Source organism: Ranitomeya variabilis, chromosome 2 (genome assembly GCF_051348905.1).
Source record: "Ranitomeya variabilis isolate aRanVar5 chromosome 2, aRanVar5.hap1, whole genome shotgun sequence".
Lineage (NCBI taxonomy): Eukaryota > Metazoa > Chordata > Amphibia > Anura > Dendrobatidae > Ranitomeya > Ranitomeya variabilis.
This window is the reverse complement of record NC_135233.1, coordinates 478,492,062-478,509,517: the sequence shown is the minus strand read 5'-3', so window position 1 is coordinate 478,509,517 and position 17,456 is coordinate 478,492,062. Positions and strand designations below refer to the sequence as shown.

The window sequence follows — 17,456 nt, the reverse complement described above, 5'->3', positions numbered from 1 at the left end:
TTTTGTAGCCTTATCCGCCTTAGCAATACAGTCCTCGGCACCACTAATGCGTTTTTCCGCCTCTCCCATCCTTTCCTTAGTCACGTGCAAGGAATGTTGCATTTTGGACATGTCTGCCTGCATTACCCCCATCTGCGCAGCCATATTGGTGATAGTATTATGACTGTTTAAAACCACTTTAAACACATCCTTCAGAGTGGGCTCCTCAGGAATCTGCATTCCCTCGATGCATAGCACAGCCTTTCATGATTCCCCCGCTCTCCTCCTCCTTCTCCTGCACAGAACGGCTCCCACCATTGCTGTCCTCCCCCTCCTCCTCCCCCAGCTCCTCCATATCTCCGTGCAGCACAGGCTTATCTTTCACCTCGCCTGTCACAGCTGGGCTCTGGATCTCCTCTGTCTGTCGGGTGAAGCGCTGCAGCCTGGCTGCTGCATCTGCTCTCCTAGGATCCTCCCCCACAATCACAGGCTCCTCTGACAGCCTTTCCTCCTGGCCGGCGCCATCTTGGGTCATTCTCTCCTGCTCCCCAGCCGCCTTCCTGGAGCTCCTTCTGCCGGTCATTGCCCCGCAGGCACTCAGATCTGCAGGCACCACACCGGTCACTGATTCCCCAATAATTTCAGGTACCTGGCCACCAATTTTAGAGGCTGCAATCCTGCATATAGCTTATACTGAGCGGGAGCTCCTGCCTCAGACGACTGCTCACATCATGCTCAGGCCACGCCCCCCGAGGACTGCTAGTTATGTTGTTAAAAAAATTAAATCCTGAAGGAAAGTAAAAAATATGCCTAAGGTTGGGTTAACACCCTTGTTTATCTTTTTATAGGGTGGAAAAGCCAAAATCATGGGACAGCTGAATAAGTTAAATTCCGAACATCAACAGCACCCATCGCACCCCACTGATAATAAGGCTGTCAATACTTCTTGGAGAATGTTACATACTGTACTTTTCTATGCTCAACAAACAATCCTCCAAAAAATGATAATACGGCATCTATCAATATCAGGTTTTTGTTGTACACCATTTAGCCCTTGGCACAACAAAACAATTTCATCATTTTAAGGCATTGTTATCATTGAATCATTGTATTTGTCATTGGGGCCACGTCTTTAAACCATTGGAATGACGAGATGTTATAAAATTTACTTCTCTTCTAACCTGTACGAATTGCAACCTGTCTTGTAGTCCCTGCCAGCGCATGAAAAATAGGACCATTAGAGGCTAATGTCATTGTAACCTGACCACCATACATTATACATGAACTGCAACGACAGGCCCATAATGACCTCACTTTTTATGGAGAGTGCATGGATTGACCTTACTCTGCCCTAGTGCTTGAATCTCAATTTAGCTGTTTCACGTTTGCTTTCGGTGACAACCAAAATGGCCACAATTATTGTTCCATATTGACAATATTATATTCTATCCTATAGGTCCCACACACATATTTGTCCGAGAGTTTTCTCTCCTGAGTCATCCACACACAGAAATGCCCGGCCTGGCCCTGTGTTCTCTATGAAGGAGCCACTGCCAATCCCCTTTGGCAGCTGTTCATCTACAGAGAGAACAAAAGGATCAACCATGGAAAGTCAGAAGGTTGGGGACCTTCTCTGCCCCAACATCGTAAACATTAGAGTGTTGGCCAATGGGCTGTGAGGATTCTCCGATGCCGAGAGTGGTGGGCACATGACAGCAAGTATGTAATTTGCATACATGCGGTCACATGCTGACTAGACATGCGCGGCCTCACTCAATGCAAGTGTATTGGTAAGGCTGGACACACGTCTAGTCAGAATGTGGCTGGAAGTATTATTGCCCACTCCTGGCGTCAGAACAGGCGAATCCTCACAGAGCACAGTGTGTGTGACGTGAGAATTCGCTAATCTGGAGTCACATAGAGTGACTGCAGACCTGTACCCCAAGTCCAGACACCGCCTTTAAAGGCCTACAGTACAAACCACTTGTATTTCTAATCTTTCACAAAATGTTTCCCAGCATGTGGTGGCCTCCACTTTAGAGGTAGTGTTTTGTCATTTAGAAGCATAAAAAAATTGTTGTTAGGGATATGCCCTTGGCACTATTTCTGTGATGTAAATCTCTGAGTAAGGTGGCACCCACAGGAGTCATGGGTGTCATAGTGAACCTCTATTTGCTTCCGATTTCATACAGAGCATGTTTCTGTCATATCCTGTATGAATGCTTCATCTGATTCTATGAAGTATTGTGTTTAGGTACTAATACCACCATAATATGGTATTGTTCAGCTTCGTAGTATGCAGCCATTGGGGCACATGGATTTGCAGTGCCTTATATTGGTCTTCAATAATTATGAAATGGCTGCATAGAATTTTGACTAGGATGACTGACTAATCTATTAGTGATTTCTTAATTTTCATAGAAAATTTTAATTTTACAACTGCCCCCGAATTATTTAAAGCTTTTTGGTACAATCCATGTCTAATGGACGTTTTCTATATATCTCTGTATGATTTCAGCTCTGTAATATCTGGCCTTTATATGTCACAGCTTTGACGCTCATGATATAATTCATTATCAGTATTTCTCACCGGTCTGTGTTTTTTTTCCCATTACGAGTATACTGTATTCTACGATTGCAACAAAAAACGTACTTACACTCAGCAGTAGGTATTTGTTCTCTTTTATAGCACCGATGCAGCCCAGGAAACCCACGATCATCACGATAGTTCCTGTAGCGATCAACAAGTTGGCAGCAGACAGTGAAGGGAAAGAGGAGGAGAGTGTGGCGAAGTTCCCCTGTGTGACCGCCAACCAGATACCGACTCCAAGGATCCCACATCCTCCCAGCTGCCAAAACACAAGAGAGGAGCACGATGATGAACAGTATGAAATCACAGCCAGAAACAGACTCACAGTCATTGCACAAGTGGCCTCTGTTTGATCATTTATAAAGGCTGACTCATTCTAACAATACAGCTTTTTGGGGTGGTTTCAGAGGGGAAAAAAAGACTAGTGAAGCGTTATTTTCTGTTACGAATACACTGCTGCAAAGTAAACAAATTAGTCCCAAGATATTTCTAAAAGTATTTTCTGCAGTACAAGGAGAAGCAACAGGGATCCGGCAGTAATGTACATCAACCTTCCAAGGTGTTTACAGCGGTCTACTAAAAGCCAAGGTGATCAATATTGTGTTGTCCAAGGTATTACTGCGGTGGGATTTCTGACACCAAACAGTTCAAAAGACAAAATAAGCATAAGGATGAAGCAGAGCAAAGAATGTTACAAAACACATCATTATATCCCAATTTTATTAGTAGTTTTCCATTGGTCTATTGGCTATTAGTGATGGCTAAACGTGCTCGGATAAGGTGTCACCGAGTGTCTTCGGTGTGCTCGAAAAATATGTTCGAGTCCCCGCAGCTCCATGTTTCACGACTGTTCAACAGCTACAACACATGCAGAGATTGTCTAACAAACCAGCATCCCTGAATGTGTTGCGGCTGTTGAACAGCCGCGAGACATGCAGGCATCGGGACTCGAACATATTTTTTGAGCACACCAAAGTCACTTGGTTAGCATCTGAGCATGCTCAGATAAACACAAATAGTGACACTGGAGGAAATTTACTATGTTAACAAGGACTTGTCACCTCCAGAAAAGCTATTTAAATGCAGATACAGTGGTAATCCTATATATAGTAAATAATCCAGTTTAATAGACTTACTGCGGCTACAGGGAGAAAATTAAGATATATCCTCCCTGCAGCTGCTCGCTTCCCGACATCAGGGTGGTGCAGAGAGCTGTTACAATCACAGCTTATTATACAGTGAGTGTGTTGTAATCCCTCTCCGGCACTTTGATTGACAGTCTGCTTTGCACACATGCCCTGTAAATCAATGTGCTGGGAAGAGAAAACAGCATGCTCACAGTATAGTAAGTGGTGACTGTAAGGCTATGTTCACATGTTGCGTTTTTGCTGCTTGTTTTAATGCAAATTTTAAGCTGCATTTTACAGTACCAGCAAAAGCAATGAGATTTAAGAAATCTCATGCACACACATTGTTTTTTTTTCCTGACATTTTTTGTAATCTGCAGCATGTCACTTCTTTCAGCGTTTTTTCAGCATTTATCAGGTATCAGGTTTTGTTTCCTTTTTCATGCAAAAACCTAAGAAAGTTGCCTCATGTTTTTTGGGGTGTGCAATAAACTTTATCAGCATGCACAAAAGACAATACAAAATGCAGAAAAACCTACTTTTTGTAAGCAGTTTCTTTACTGCCAAGAGTGCAAGTTTTGCCATCCGGAAAAAAACAGCAAAAACGCAACGTGTAAACATAGCCTAATTGCTCCCTGCACTACCACAATGACTGGAAGTGAGCAGCTGCAGGGAGAATAAAACCTAATTTTTTCAATGTAGCCGCTGTGCTAGTAAACCAACTAAACACAATGTATACACCTTTTACCTGCAGATTAACCCTATATTGGATATGACAAGTTCCCTTTAAGTTTACCAAAAAATCTTTTGTTCACAATGTCAAAAAAGAAAAATAAAGTATAGTACAAGTCCTGCATCACATTTACTATGTGTTATAGATATGTTTTACGCTGACGGTACTATATAGATAGTTTAGAAAAGAGTCTTGAAAATAATAGGCTTGGACAAAAAGAGCCATAAACCATGCCAAATGTACTAAAGACATGCACCATTTTTTGGCACAAAATATTGAGTGGAGAATAAAATCTCAACTGGGAAATTTGTGCATCTTATGGCAGTATTCATAACGTTCCCCGATTCATTGTCTCTTCTGCCTGCCACCCTCTTCCATGACACACTGCACAGAAGAGGTAATTAGTATGCACGGTGTGCAATATGTCTGACCTTTACAGTGAGAGGGACTTAGAGTATTTTAAAGAATCCCTACCAGGAAAGCGACTACCTGGTCACAGTGCAGATTAGCGCTTTCTGGAAGGAAAGAAACCTGGCTAGGTGGCATTAACGAGATACAGTGGCATGTAAAAGTTTGGGCACCCCTGGTCAGAATTACTGTTATGGTGAACAGTTAAGCAAGTTGAAGATAAAAACGATCCCTAAAAGGCCTAAAAATAAAGATGACACATTTCATCTGTATTTTAGTAAAAAAATATATATACAGTATATTGTCATTATGTACATTTTAAAAATGACAAAAAGGAAAATGGGCAGATGCAAAAGTTTGGGCAACCTTGGAGATTTGTGTGCTCAGATAACTTTGACCGAGATTTCAGACCTTAATTACCCTGTTAGGGTTATGGCTTGTTCTCTATGATCATTAGAAAAGGCCAGGTGATGCAAGTTTCCCAGCGTTATGAAAAGCCAGCCTCCTCTAACCTTTGCCAAAAAACAGCAGCCATGGGTTCATCTAAGCAGCTGCCTAGCACTCTGAAAATGAAAATAGTGGAGGCCCACAAAGCAGGAGAAAGCTATAAGAAGATAGCAAAGAGTTTTCAAGTTGCCCTTTCCTCAGTTCGAAATGTAATTAAGAAATGGCAGTTAATAGGAAAAGTGGAAGTCAAGATAAGGTCTGGAAGACCAAGCAAAATTTCAGTGACAGCTGCTTGTAGGATTGCTAAAGAGGCAAATCAGAACCCACTTGACTGCAAAAGACCTTCAGAAAGATTTAGCAGACTCTGGAGTGGCACATTGTTCTATAGTTCCAAGACACCTGTACAAATATGGCCTTCATGGAAGAGTCATCAGAAAAAACTCTACTGCGTTCACTTCTCACCATAAAATTCACCATCAGACGAATGCAATAGAACATGTAAACAAGCCTGATGTATTTTGTAAACAAGTCTTGTAGACCGATGAGGTAAAATTGTACTCTTTGGCCACAATGATCAAAGGTATGTGCATAGAAAAAAGGGAAAAAATTCCAGGAAATAACATCTCACCAACCATTAATTATGGGGGTGGATGTAAACATAGCACCATCTTGTAAAAAGGCTGAAGTTGAAAAGAGGATGGCTTGTACAAATGGATAATGATCCTAAACACACATCAAAATCCCCAATAGACTACCTCAAAAGGCGTATTCTGACGGTTTTACAGTGGCCCTCATAGTCCCCTGATTTGAACATCATTGAAAATCTGTGGATAGACCTCAAAATAACAGGGCATGCAAGACGTCCCAGGAATCTCACAGAACTGGAAGAATTTTCCAAGGAAAAATGGATGAAAATCCTTCAAACAAGAGTTGAAAAACCATTTGCTGGCTACAAAAAGCGTTTACAAACTGTGATACTTTCAAAAGGGGGTGTTACTAGGTACTAATCATACAGGGTGCCCAGAGTTTGGCATCTACCCATTTTCCTTTTTGTAATTTTTAAAATGTAATTTTTTTTTTTTGCCCAAAATAAAAGGAAATGTGCCATCTTTAAGTTTATCCCTTTTAGAGATCATATCATCTTCAACTTACTTAACTGTTCACAATAACAGTAGTTTTGATCAGGGGTGCCCAAACTTTTGTTTTTTTCCCCCAAGAAGCATTGCCGAAAATACTAAATAAATATATATATATATATATATATATATATATGTCTACTATATAATTGTCTAAGGGTCACTTCTGTTATGAACTGGTGGCCTAGGAGCAGCATGGACGAGCTCTGGAGTAGGTGGCCTCTATACTGACCGCAGACCCTGAACTTAACACATCAACTAGAAGTAGCCGTGGGATGTTCCTGTCACTCCCTAGACACCTCGTCACCGCCGGAGGACTAATTACACCTAAAGAAAGAAACAGGAATACTATCTTACCTCAGAGAAAATTCCCAAAGGAAAGGCAGCCCCCCACAAATATTGACTGTGAGAGGAGAGGGAAATTACAAACGCAGACTGAAAACAGAATTTAGCAAAGAAGGCCACGCTACCTAGAAAGAAAAGACAGGAAAGAGTACTGTGCGGTCAGTATAAAAAATCCTACAAAATCCACCACAGAGAATACAAAAATCTCCACACCTAACTAAAGGCATGGAGGGTAACTCTGTGACTCCAGAGCTTCCAACTTGGCTGAGTAAATCTTAACACAGACAAAGCTGGACAAGAAAAAACATAGCAATTCACAGAACTATTAAGTCCACCGCATGTGGACTGCAAAAACAGAGCCAGGACTTATCTTTGATGATATGGACAATCCAGAAGGAGAAACCAAGCAGAGATGTGGATCCCTAGAAAACAATGGACAACTGGCACTCACTAAAGGAAGGAGCCAGACTAATTAGCCCCGTCCAAAGTGGAAGCAGCTGATGACTGTTGTGAAGGACAAACAGCAGCACTACCACTTATAACCACCGGAGGGCGCCTAAGAGCAGAACCCACAACAGAATTCACAACACACTTCCTTCTGTCTGTCTGTCTGTCATGGATATTCATTGGTCCCGGCCTCTGTCGGTCATGGAATCCAAGTCGCTGCTTGGTCGTGGCAAAACGCCCACGACCATTGCCACGACCAATCAGCGACGCGCACAGTCCGGAAGAAAATGGCCGCTCCTTACTCCCCGCACTCACTGCCCGGCGCCCGCATACTCCCCTCCGGTCACCGCTCACACAGGGTTAATGCCGGCGGTAACGGACCGCGTTATGCCGCGGGTAACGCACTCCGTAACCGCTGCTATTAACCCTGTGTGTCCCCAATTTTTTACTATTGAGGCTGCCTATGCGGCATCAATAGTAAAAAAATGTAATGTTAAAAATAATAATAAAAAAAAAAACCTGCTATACTCACACTCCGTAGTCCGCCAAGCCGCATGCGCCAGCCGCCATCTTATGTTGCACGCGATTCATTGCAAAATTACCCAGAAGACTTAGCGGTCTCGCGAGACCGCGAAGTCTTCTGGGTAATTTCACAATGCATCCTGGGAACGGAAGATGGTGGCCGGCACAAGCGGCTTGGCGGAGCTTCGGTGGATCCCAAGCGTCGGTAACCGCTTCCTGGATCCAGGCGCCAATGGAAGGTGAGTATATAACTATTTTTTATTTTAATTCTTTTTTTTAACAGGGATATCATGCCCACATTGCTATATACGTGGGCTGCGCAATGTACTACGTGGGCTGCACAATGTACTGCGTGGGCTGCGCAATGTACTGCGTTGGCTGCGCAATGTACTGCGTTGGCTGCGCAATGTACTGCGTGGGCTGCGCAATGTACTGCGTGGGCTGCGCAATGTACTGCGTGGGCTGCACAATGTACTGCGTGGGCTGCGCAATGTACTGCGTGGGCTGCGCAATGTACTGCGTGGGCTGCGCAATATACTACGTGGGCTGTGCTATACACTACGCATGCATATTCTAGAATACCCGATGCGTTAGAATCGAGCCACCATCTAGTCTATATATATAATTGTCTAAGGGGTACTTCAGTCTTTCTGTCCTCAACTTCCATCTCGGAAATCCCGCATCGCTGATTGGTCTCGGCAGCTGCCTGTCATGGCTGCCGCGACCAATCAGCGACGGGCACAGTCCGATTAGTCCCTCCCCTACTCCCCTGCAGTCAGTGCCCGGCGCCCGCTCCATAATCCCCTCCAGTCACCGCTCACACAGGGTTAATGGCAGTGGTAATGGGCCGCGGTGTAACGCACTCCATTACCGCTGCTATTAACCCTGTGTGTCCCCAACTATTTACTATTGATGCTGCTTATGCAGCATCAATAGTAAAAATATGTCATGTTAAAAATAATTAAAAAAAACAAAAAACCTGCTATACTCACCATACGCCGCCTTTCCCGCTCCTCGCGACGCTCCAGTGACCGCTCCATGCAAGCACCAGGTTCCGGTGGCAAGGATGGTATGCGAGAAGGACCTGCCATGACGTCACGGTCATGTGACCGTGACATCATCACAGGTCCTGCGCTCATACCAACCCTGGGACCGGAAGCTGCCGCGTGCACCGCACACAGGCGACAGGACTACAAGGGACCTTCGGAAGGTGAGTATATGTTTATTTTTTATTTTAAGTCTGTATACTATGTGGCTCTGTGCTGTATACTCCGTCGCTGTGCAATATACTACGTGACTGGGCAACATACTACGTGGATGGGCAATATACTACGTGGCTGGGCAATATACTACGTGGCTGGGCAACATACTACGTCGCTGGGCAATAATAATAATAATAATAATAATCTTTATTTATATAGCCCAACATATTCCGCAGCGCTTTACAGTTTAACAGCTTCAAACACAACAGTCATAAGTAACAATGTTAACAATACAATAATTAAATCAACACAAGACGACCCTGCTCGTGAGAGCTTACAATCTACAATGAGGTGAGGGAGATACAAAGCACAGTTGTGTATTTACAATGATGTATTTACAATGATGGACCAGACATCTTCAGGGAGTGGGGGATAGATGTAAGTAGTGAATGGGTTACACACAAACAAAATAACTGATTAGGGAACATGATAGGCCGCTCTGAACAAATGTGTTTTGAGGGAGCGCCTAAAACTATGCAAAATGTGGATGGTCCTAATTTCTTGGGGTAGAGCATTCCAGAGGATTGGCGCAGCACAGGAGAAGTCTTGTAGTCGGGAGTGGGAGGTACGGATTAGTGCAGAGGTTAGTCGAAAGTCATTTGCAGAGCGCAGAGGTCGGTTAGGCCAATAGACAGAAATTAGGGAGGAGATGTAAGTTGAGTGAATGGAGGCCAATTAATAGAGCGTTGCAGTAGTCCAGGCGGGAGTGGATCAGGGCGACAGTGAGGGTTGTTGTTGTTTCTATAGTGAGAAAAGGGTGGATTCTAGAGATGTTCTTTAGGTGTAAGCGGCATGAACGGGCAAGAGATTGTATATGGGATGTGAAGGAGAGATTGGAGTCAAACATAACACCCAGACAGCGCGCCTGCTGCCGGGGTGTTATTATGGTGCCACCCACGGAGAGGGAAACGTCAGGTTTAGGGAGTTTAGTAAATGGTGGGAGCAGAAGAAGTTCAGTTTTGGAGAGGTTGAGTTTTAGATAGAGAGCGGACATGATGTCAGAGACTGCACATGATGTCAGAGACTGCAGACAGACAGTCAGTGGTGTTCTGTAGTACAGCAGGAGTAAAGCCAGGGGATGACGTATATAGTTGTGTGTCATCGGTATAAAGATGGTACTGAAAGCCAAATCTGCTGATGGTCTGTCCAATTGGGGCCCTGTAGAGGGAGAAGAGAAGGGGGCCAAGGACTGAGCCCTGGGGTACCCCGACAGTGAGTGGAGCCAGAGAACATTACACTGAAGGAGCGGTCAGAAAGATAGGAGGAGAACCAAGAGAGAGCAGTGTCCTTAATGCCAAGTGACTGGAGCCTAGAGAGTAAGAGAGGGTGGTCAACAGTGTCGAAAGCTGCAGAAAGATCGAGAAGAATGAGCAGAGAGTGATCACCGTTACATTTTGCTGTCAAAAGGTCGTTGGTCACTTTGATGAGTGCAGTTTCTGTCGAGTGTGGGGGGCGGAAGCCGGACTGTGAAGGGTCTAGGAGGGAGTGAATGGAGAGGTAACGGGTAAGGCGGGAGTAGACTAGGCGCTCCAAGAGTTTAGAGATGAAGGGGAGATTGGAGACCGGTCTGTAGTTGTTTGTGCAGGATGGGTCGAGGGTGGGTTTTTTTTAGTAACGGAGTAATGATAGAGTGTTTGAAGGAGGACGGGAAAATGCCTGAGGAGAGTGAGAGATTAAAGATTGTAGTTAGGTGAGTAGTGACGACTGGAGAGAGAGACTGGAGGAGATGAGAGGGAATGGGGTCGGTAGAGCATGTAGTCGGACGAGAAGAGAGGAGCCTGGAGACTTCTTCTTCTGTGATGGGATCAAATGCGGAGAGTGAGCCAGGGGAATTGCAGGGAGGGATGGGAGTCACTGAACTTGGTGTCTGGGAGCAGATCTCCTGACGGATATTGTCTATTTTCTCTATAAAGTGGGAGGCCAGGTCATCAGCACAAATGTCTGTGATAGGGGCTTGAGCTTTTGGCCAGAGGAGGGAGTGAAAGGTGTCAAAAAGTTTCTTGGGGTTGTTGGATAGTGAGGAGATCAGAGTGGTGAAGTAGGTCTGTTTGGCGATGTGAAGGGCAGAGTTGTAGGTTTTTATCATAAATTTGAAGTGTATGAAGTCTTCTGGTGTGCGAGTTTTCCTCCATAAGCGTTCAGCACTCCTACAGCATCGCTGGAGAAATCGGGTTTGTGATGTGAGCCAGGGCTGTTTTACTCTGTGTTTGGAGGTTCTGAGGGTGAGGGGAGCTACTTGGTCTAGGGTGCTTCTAAGAGTGTCATTGTAGTGATGTACCGCCAGATCAGGACAGGAAAAAGAGGAGATTGGGGACAGTGATGAGTGTAAGGAGTCTGAAAGTGTATGAGGGTTAATGGCTTGTAGATTTCTGACTGAATGGTAGGTAGGAGTGTGCTGGGGTGAGCGAGGATTTGTGAGCATGAAGGAGAGAATGTTGTGGTCAGAGAGGGGAAGCGGTGAGTTATTTAGGTAGGAGATTGAACACACCCAGACAAAGACCAGGTCAAGGGTGTTACCGTCCTTGTGTGTCTCAAGAGGTTGAGAGCTGTGAGAGGCCGCGCGAAGTGGTTAGTGATAGAAGCTGGGATGCAGATGTAGAAGTGGGGTTGTTTATGGGGATGTTGAAGTCTCCCAGGATAAGGGTTGAGAGTTCTGAGGACACGAAGTGCGGCAGCCAGGCAGAGAAATGGTCCAGGAAGTGGGTGGGTGAGCCTGGGGGCCGGTATATGACCGCTATTCTGAGGGAGAGGGGACGGAAGAGCCTGATGGTGTGGACCTCAAAAGAAGGGAATGAGAGTGATGGAGTTGGTGGGATGACTTGGAAGGTGCATTGTGGGGAGGAGTATGCCAACTCCACCACCAGGTCTGTTTGTGGGTCTCGGGGAATGGGAGAATTGAAGGCCACCATGGGAGATGGCAGCAGGGGAGACCGTGTCAGAATCCTGGATCCAGGATTCAGTGAGGGCCAATAGATTTAGAGAGTTGTTCAGAAAGTAGTTGTGCAGGAAAGGAAGCTTGTTACATACAGACCGTGGATTCCAAAGGGCACAATTGAGATGAGGGAGTACAAGTAATATTAATAAGTTTAGAATGGTTTTGATGTGAGGTAGGGTAGCGGTTGAGGTTGTGGGATGGTGGACCAGGGTTGGGGGAGATGTCTCCCGAAATCAGTAGGAGAAGGAAGATAAAAAGCAAGAAGTTTTTGGAATTGTAAGAAGTTTTTTTGTGCAGTGTGTTTTGGCAAGATGGACTGAGGTTTTTCAGGAAGGTGAGAAGTGCATGGGAGCTGTACATGGGAGAGGGAAGTATAGAGGGGCTGATGTATATGAGTTGTGATGGAGGGGGGATTGGGCGGTGGACGTGGATTGCAAGGGAGCATAGGAGGATAGGAATAAAGCACATGGATAGGAGGGAGAGCAGAGTGTGGGTTACCTGACTCCTGCCCTGACTAACTGCCATGGAATAACTGCTATAACTTGATGCTTAGCTAATGCGATGCTTTGCTGAATGCGTGCGACCCCACACTTGCGTGCACCCCTAAGAATGAATCTAAATTCATAGGCCCCCAGTGCAGGGAGAGGACAGCGGGATTATGGGAGCTGGTCAGTTATAAATTAGGGACAGCTGCTAAACACATCCTGGTGTGGATAGATGATCAAAGATGCAGCCCTGATAACATCTCTATACTAACACCTCTTCTGTGATAAGCATCTACAGAGACCCCCCTGGAGCTACAACAGTGAGTACTGTAAACCATGTAACTGATGATGAATTCTAGCACAGGAGTTGAATGACATGAAATTACCATTCAGGGTGCTAGCTGACACACAGAAAATCATTGCAAGATACAGAGCATTTCAGGATCCAGGGAGAGCTGGGGATATTCACTGCATACCATTCAGGGTGCTAGCTGACACACAGAAAATCATTGCAAGATACAGAGCATTCAGGATCCAGGGAGAGCTGGGGATATTCACTGCATACCATTCAGGGTGCTAGCTGACACACAGAAAATCATTGCAAGATACAGAGCATTCAGGATCCAGTGAGAGCTGGGGATATTCACTGCATACCATTCAGGGTGCTAGCTTACACACAGAAAATCATTGCAAGATACAGAGCATTCAGGATCCAGGGAGAGCTGGGGATATTCACTGCATTCCTGTGTGAAGAGAGGAGAGGAGAGGAGATGGATATTAGTTCTTTGCCATGGAATAACTGCTATAACTTGATGCTTAGCTAATGCGACGCTTTGCTGAATGCGTGCGACCATTCATACATACCTATTCTACATCATACAATTAGCCGACATTGGAATATGCTACGCACAGCTCACCCAGGCATCCCTCCACTTGGATTTTAGAGGCCGTTTCTCCTATTACTTTTTACATTACAGGGTCGCTCATCAAATAGGTACGCCCACCTTAACTTTAGCTAAGTACCCACTGTACTCCATACACTAGGTGAGCTTCACTTTGCAACTATAATTCTAACCCATATTATTTTGGTTATTCATCTCATTGTATGTATATATACTTTTAGGTCTGGCCTATATGTCTCCTATAACAAATCTACGCTAAGCCTCCTTTTTTTAGGTGAGAAACTATTTTTCCTTATTGTCTTTACATACTATTTACGTTATACAGACATATGTATATGTATATCTATGCCCCATACATATGCACTATCTACGTTATATATACATATGTCCTTACATACTATGTACTTGTTTTATATAGATTAATACAATTGGATTCACATAGGGTACCCTCTCATGACCAATTTGGAGCTCTACACTTCAATGTCACACTAGATGTATGGATACACTTGGTTAGTATACTATTTTTACTAGTACATCCTTTACGTTTCTATCCATGTACCTATTTCCTATACTTATTTTTTCTTTAGGGAGATTACTCTCCTTGGATTTTTTTGAGTGAGCCCCCACATACAGTACAGACCAAAAGTTTGGACACACCTTCTAATTTATAGATTTTTCTGTATTTTCATGACTATGAAAATTGTACATTCTCACTGAAGGCATCAACACTAAGAATTAACACATGTGGAATTATATACTTAACAAAAAAGTGTGAAACAACTGAAATTATGTCTTATATTCTAGGTTCTTCAAAGTAGCCACCTTTTGCTTTGATGACTGCTTTGCACACTCTTGGCATTCTCTTGATGAGCTTCAAGAGGTAGTCACCGGGAATGGTTTTCACTTCACAGGTGTGCCCTGTCAGGTTTAACAAGTGTGATTTCTTGCCTTATAAATGGGGTTGGGACCATCAGTTGTGTTGAGCAGAAGTCTGGTGGATACACAGCTGATAGTCCTACTGAATAGACTGTTAGAATTTGTTTTATGGCAAGAATAAAGCAGCTTAGTAAAGAAAAATGAGTGGCCATCATTACTTTAAGAGATGAAGGTCAATCAGTCCGAAAAATTGGAAAAACTTTGAAAGTGTCCCCAAGTAGTGGCAAAAACCATCAAGCGCTACAAAGAAACTGTCTCACATGAGGGCCACCCCAGGAAAAGGAAGACCAAGAGTCACCTCTGCTTCTGAGGATAAGTTTATCCGAGTCAACAGCCTCAGAAATCGCAGGTTAACAGCAGCTCAGATTAGAGACCAGGTCAATGCCACACAGAGTTCTAGCAGCAGACACATCTCTACAACAACTGTTAAGAGGAGACTTTGTGCAGCAGGCCTTCATGGTAAAATAGCTGCTAGGAAACCACTGCTAAGGACAGGCAACAAGCAGAAGAGACTTGTTTGGGCTTAAGAACACAAGGAATGGACATTAGACCAATGGAAATCTGTGCTTTGGTCTGATGAGTCCAAATTTGAGATCTTTGGTTCCAACCACCGTGTCTTTGTGCAACGCTGAAAAGGTGAACGGATGGACTCTACATGCCTGGTTCCCACCGTGAAGCATGGATGAGGAGCTGTGATGGTGTGGGGGGTGCTTTGCTGGTGACACTGTTGGGGATTTATTTAAAATTTAAGGCATACCAAACTAGCATGGCTACCACAGCATCTTGCAGTGGCATGCTATTCCATCCGGTTTGCTGTTATGATCCTAGTGGCAAGGATCACAAGTAGGACTAGCTAAGTAACTAAACCGACTACAAACTCTGGGGAAGTGGTAACTGAATTGACCGCAACCTGATCTTATCCGCAAACAACTATAGGCAGCCGTGGAACGTTACCTGAAAATCCTAGACGTCTCTTCACGGCCTGAGAAACTGACTATTCCTAGAGGGAACGAAAGTCCTCACTTGCCTCAGTGAAATGACCCCAAAGATATAGAATAGCCCCCCACAAATATTAACGGTGAGTTAAGGGGAAAGCACAAACGCAGAGATGAAATGAGATTTAGCAAATGAGGCCCGCTAACACTAGAAAGCAGAAAATAGAAAGGGAACTGTGCGGTCAATTAAAAACCCTATTCAAAATATACACGCAGAGATCGCTCGAGCCCCCGTACCAACTAACGGTGCGGGGGAAGCAACTCTGTACCCCAGAGCAAACCAGCAGAAGAAATCACATATTAGCAAGCTGGACTAAACTCATCATACACAGAAATCATATTGCAGACTGATGAGCAAAAAATAATTAAACAGAACTTAGCTTCTCCTGAAGAGACTGAAACCGAAGATAATCAGGAGTAAATAGAATAGCACTGAGTACATTGACAGCCGGCAACAAGTGGAAGTGAAACAGAGCTAAATAGGAAACTCCCAAGTGAATAACGAGGCAGCTGATCAGCCACAGACCCGCAGGATAACAAACAAAGCCACCAGGGGGAGCCCAAAACAAAAGTCACACAATACCACCTGTGACCACAAGAGGGAGCCTGAAAACAGAGTTCACAACAGTACCCCCCCCTTGAGGAGGGGTCACCGAACCCTCATCTAAACCCCCAGGGCGATCAGGGTGAGCCACATGGAAGGCACGAACCAAATCGGCCGCATGAACATCAGAGGCGACAACCCAGGAATTATCCTCCTGACCATAGCCCTTCCATTTAACCAAATACTGAAGCCTCCGTCTAGAAATACGAGAATCCAAGATCTTCACCACGTATTCCAATTCTCCCTCAACCAGCACAGGGGCAGGAGGCTCAACCGGAGGACCCACAGGCACCACATACCTCCGCAACAACGACCGATGAAACACATTATGAATAGCAAACGATGCTGGGAGGTCCAAACGAAATGACACAGGGTTAAGGACTTCCAAAATCTTATAAGGACCGATAAACCAAGGCTTGAACTTAGGAGAGGAGACCTTCATAGGAAAAAAGCGAGAAGACAACCACACCAAGTCCCCAACGCGAAGTCGGGGACCCACACAGCGACGGCGGTTGGCAAAGCGCTGAGCCTTCTCTTGTGACAGCTTCAAATTGTCCACAACATGATTCCAAATCTGATGCAACCTATCCACCACAACATCCACTCCAGGACAGTCAGAAGGCTCCACCTGACCCGAGGAAAAACGAGGATGAAACCCCGAATTACAAAAAAAAGGAGAAACCAAAGTAGCAGAACTAGCCCGATTATTAAGGGCAAACTCGGCCAATGGCAAAAAAGTCACCCAGTCGTCCTGATCAGCAGAAACAAAACATCTCAAATAGGTTTCCAAGGTCTGATTAGTTCGTTCGGTTTGGCCATTCGTCTGAGGATGGAAGGCCGACGAAAAAGACAAATCAATGCCCATCTTTGCGCAAAAGGTCCGGCAAAATCTAGACACAAACTGGGATCCTCTGTCGGAAACAATATTTTCAGGGATCCCATGCAAACGAACCACATTTTGAAAAAACAGCGGAACCAACTCGGAGGAGGAAGGCAACTTCGGCAAGGGCACCAAATGGACCATCTTAGAAAAACGATCACACACCACCCAGATGACAGACATTCTCTGAGAGACAGGGAGATCCGAAATAAAATCCATGGAAATGTGCGTCCAAGGCCTCTTCGGGACAGGCAAAGGTAACAGCAAACCACTGGCACGAGAACAGCAAGGCTTAGCCCGAGCACAAATTCCACAAGACTGCACAAAGGAACGCACATCCCGCGACAAGGAAGGCCACCAAAAGGACCTGGCCACCAAATCTCTGGTACCAAATATTCCAGGATGGCCCGCTGTTGTGAATCTGCTTTTGGGCTCCTTCTGGTGGTGGCTTGCGGTACTGGTGACTCGGGTGTGTTTTCTTTCTCAGTTCACCTGTTTTCATCAGTAGTGGGGAGTTGCTATTTATTCCTGCTCTTCAGTCATTGCCTTGCCGGCCATCAATGTAACCAGAGCCTTTCTGTTGCATGTTCCTGCTCCTAGACTACTGATCAGTTAAGTTGGACTCTTAGTCCTAAGTTTGTTTGCATTTTTGTTCCAGTTTACAGTTAAGTCTTTCTCTGTAGCTGGAAGCTCTTGTGGGCTGAAATTACCACTCCGGTGTCA

The 17,456-nt window shown here is 44.8% G+C and overlaps 1 protein-coding gene across 7 annotated transcripts in view; it reads right to left on the bottom strand.

Annotated features, from left to right (window-relative positions):
* The window catches only part of TSPAN4 (tetraspanin 4), an 878,525-nt gene that overhangs the window by 104,705 nt on the left and 756,364 nt on the right, over positions 1–17,456 (bottom strand). For all 7 annotated transcript variants that reach the window (XM_077287830.1, XM_077287827.1, XM_077287829.1 and 4 more), the window contains one exon: positions 2,637–2,828. In XM_077287830.1, the coding sequence (XP_077143945.1) occupies positions 2,637–2,828 (192 nt within the window). The remainder of the gene's footprint in view (positions 1–2,636; positions 2,829–17,456) is intronic.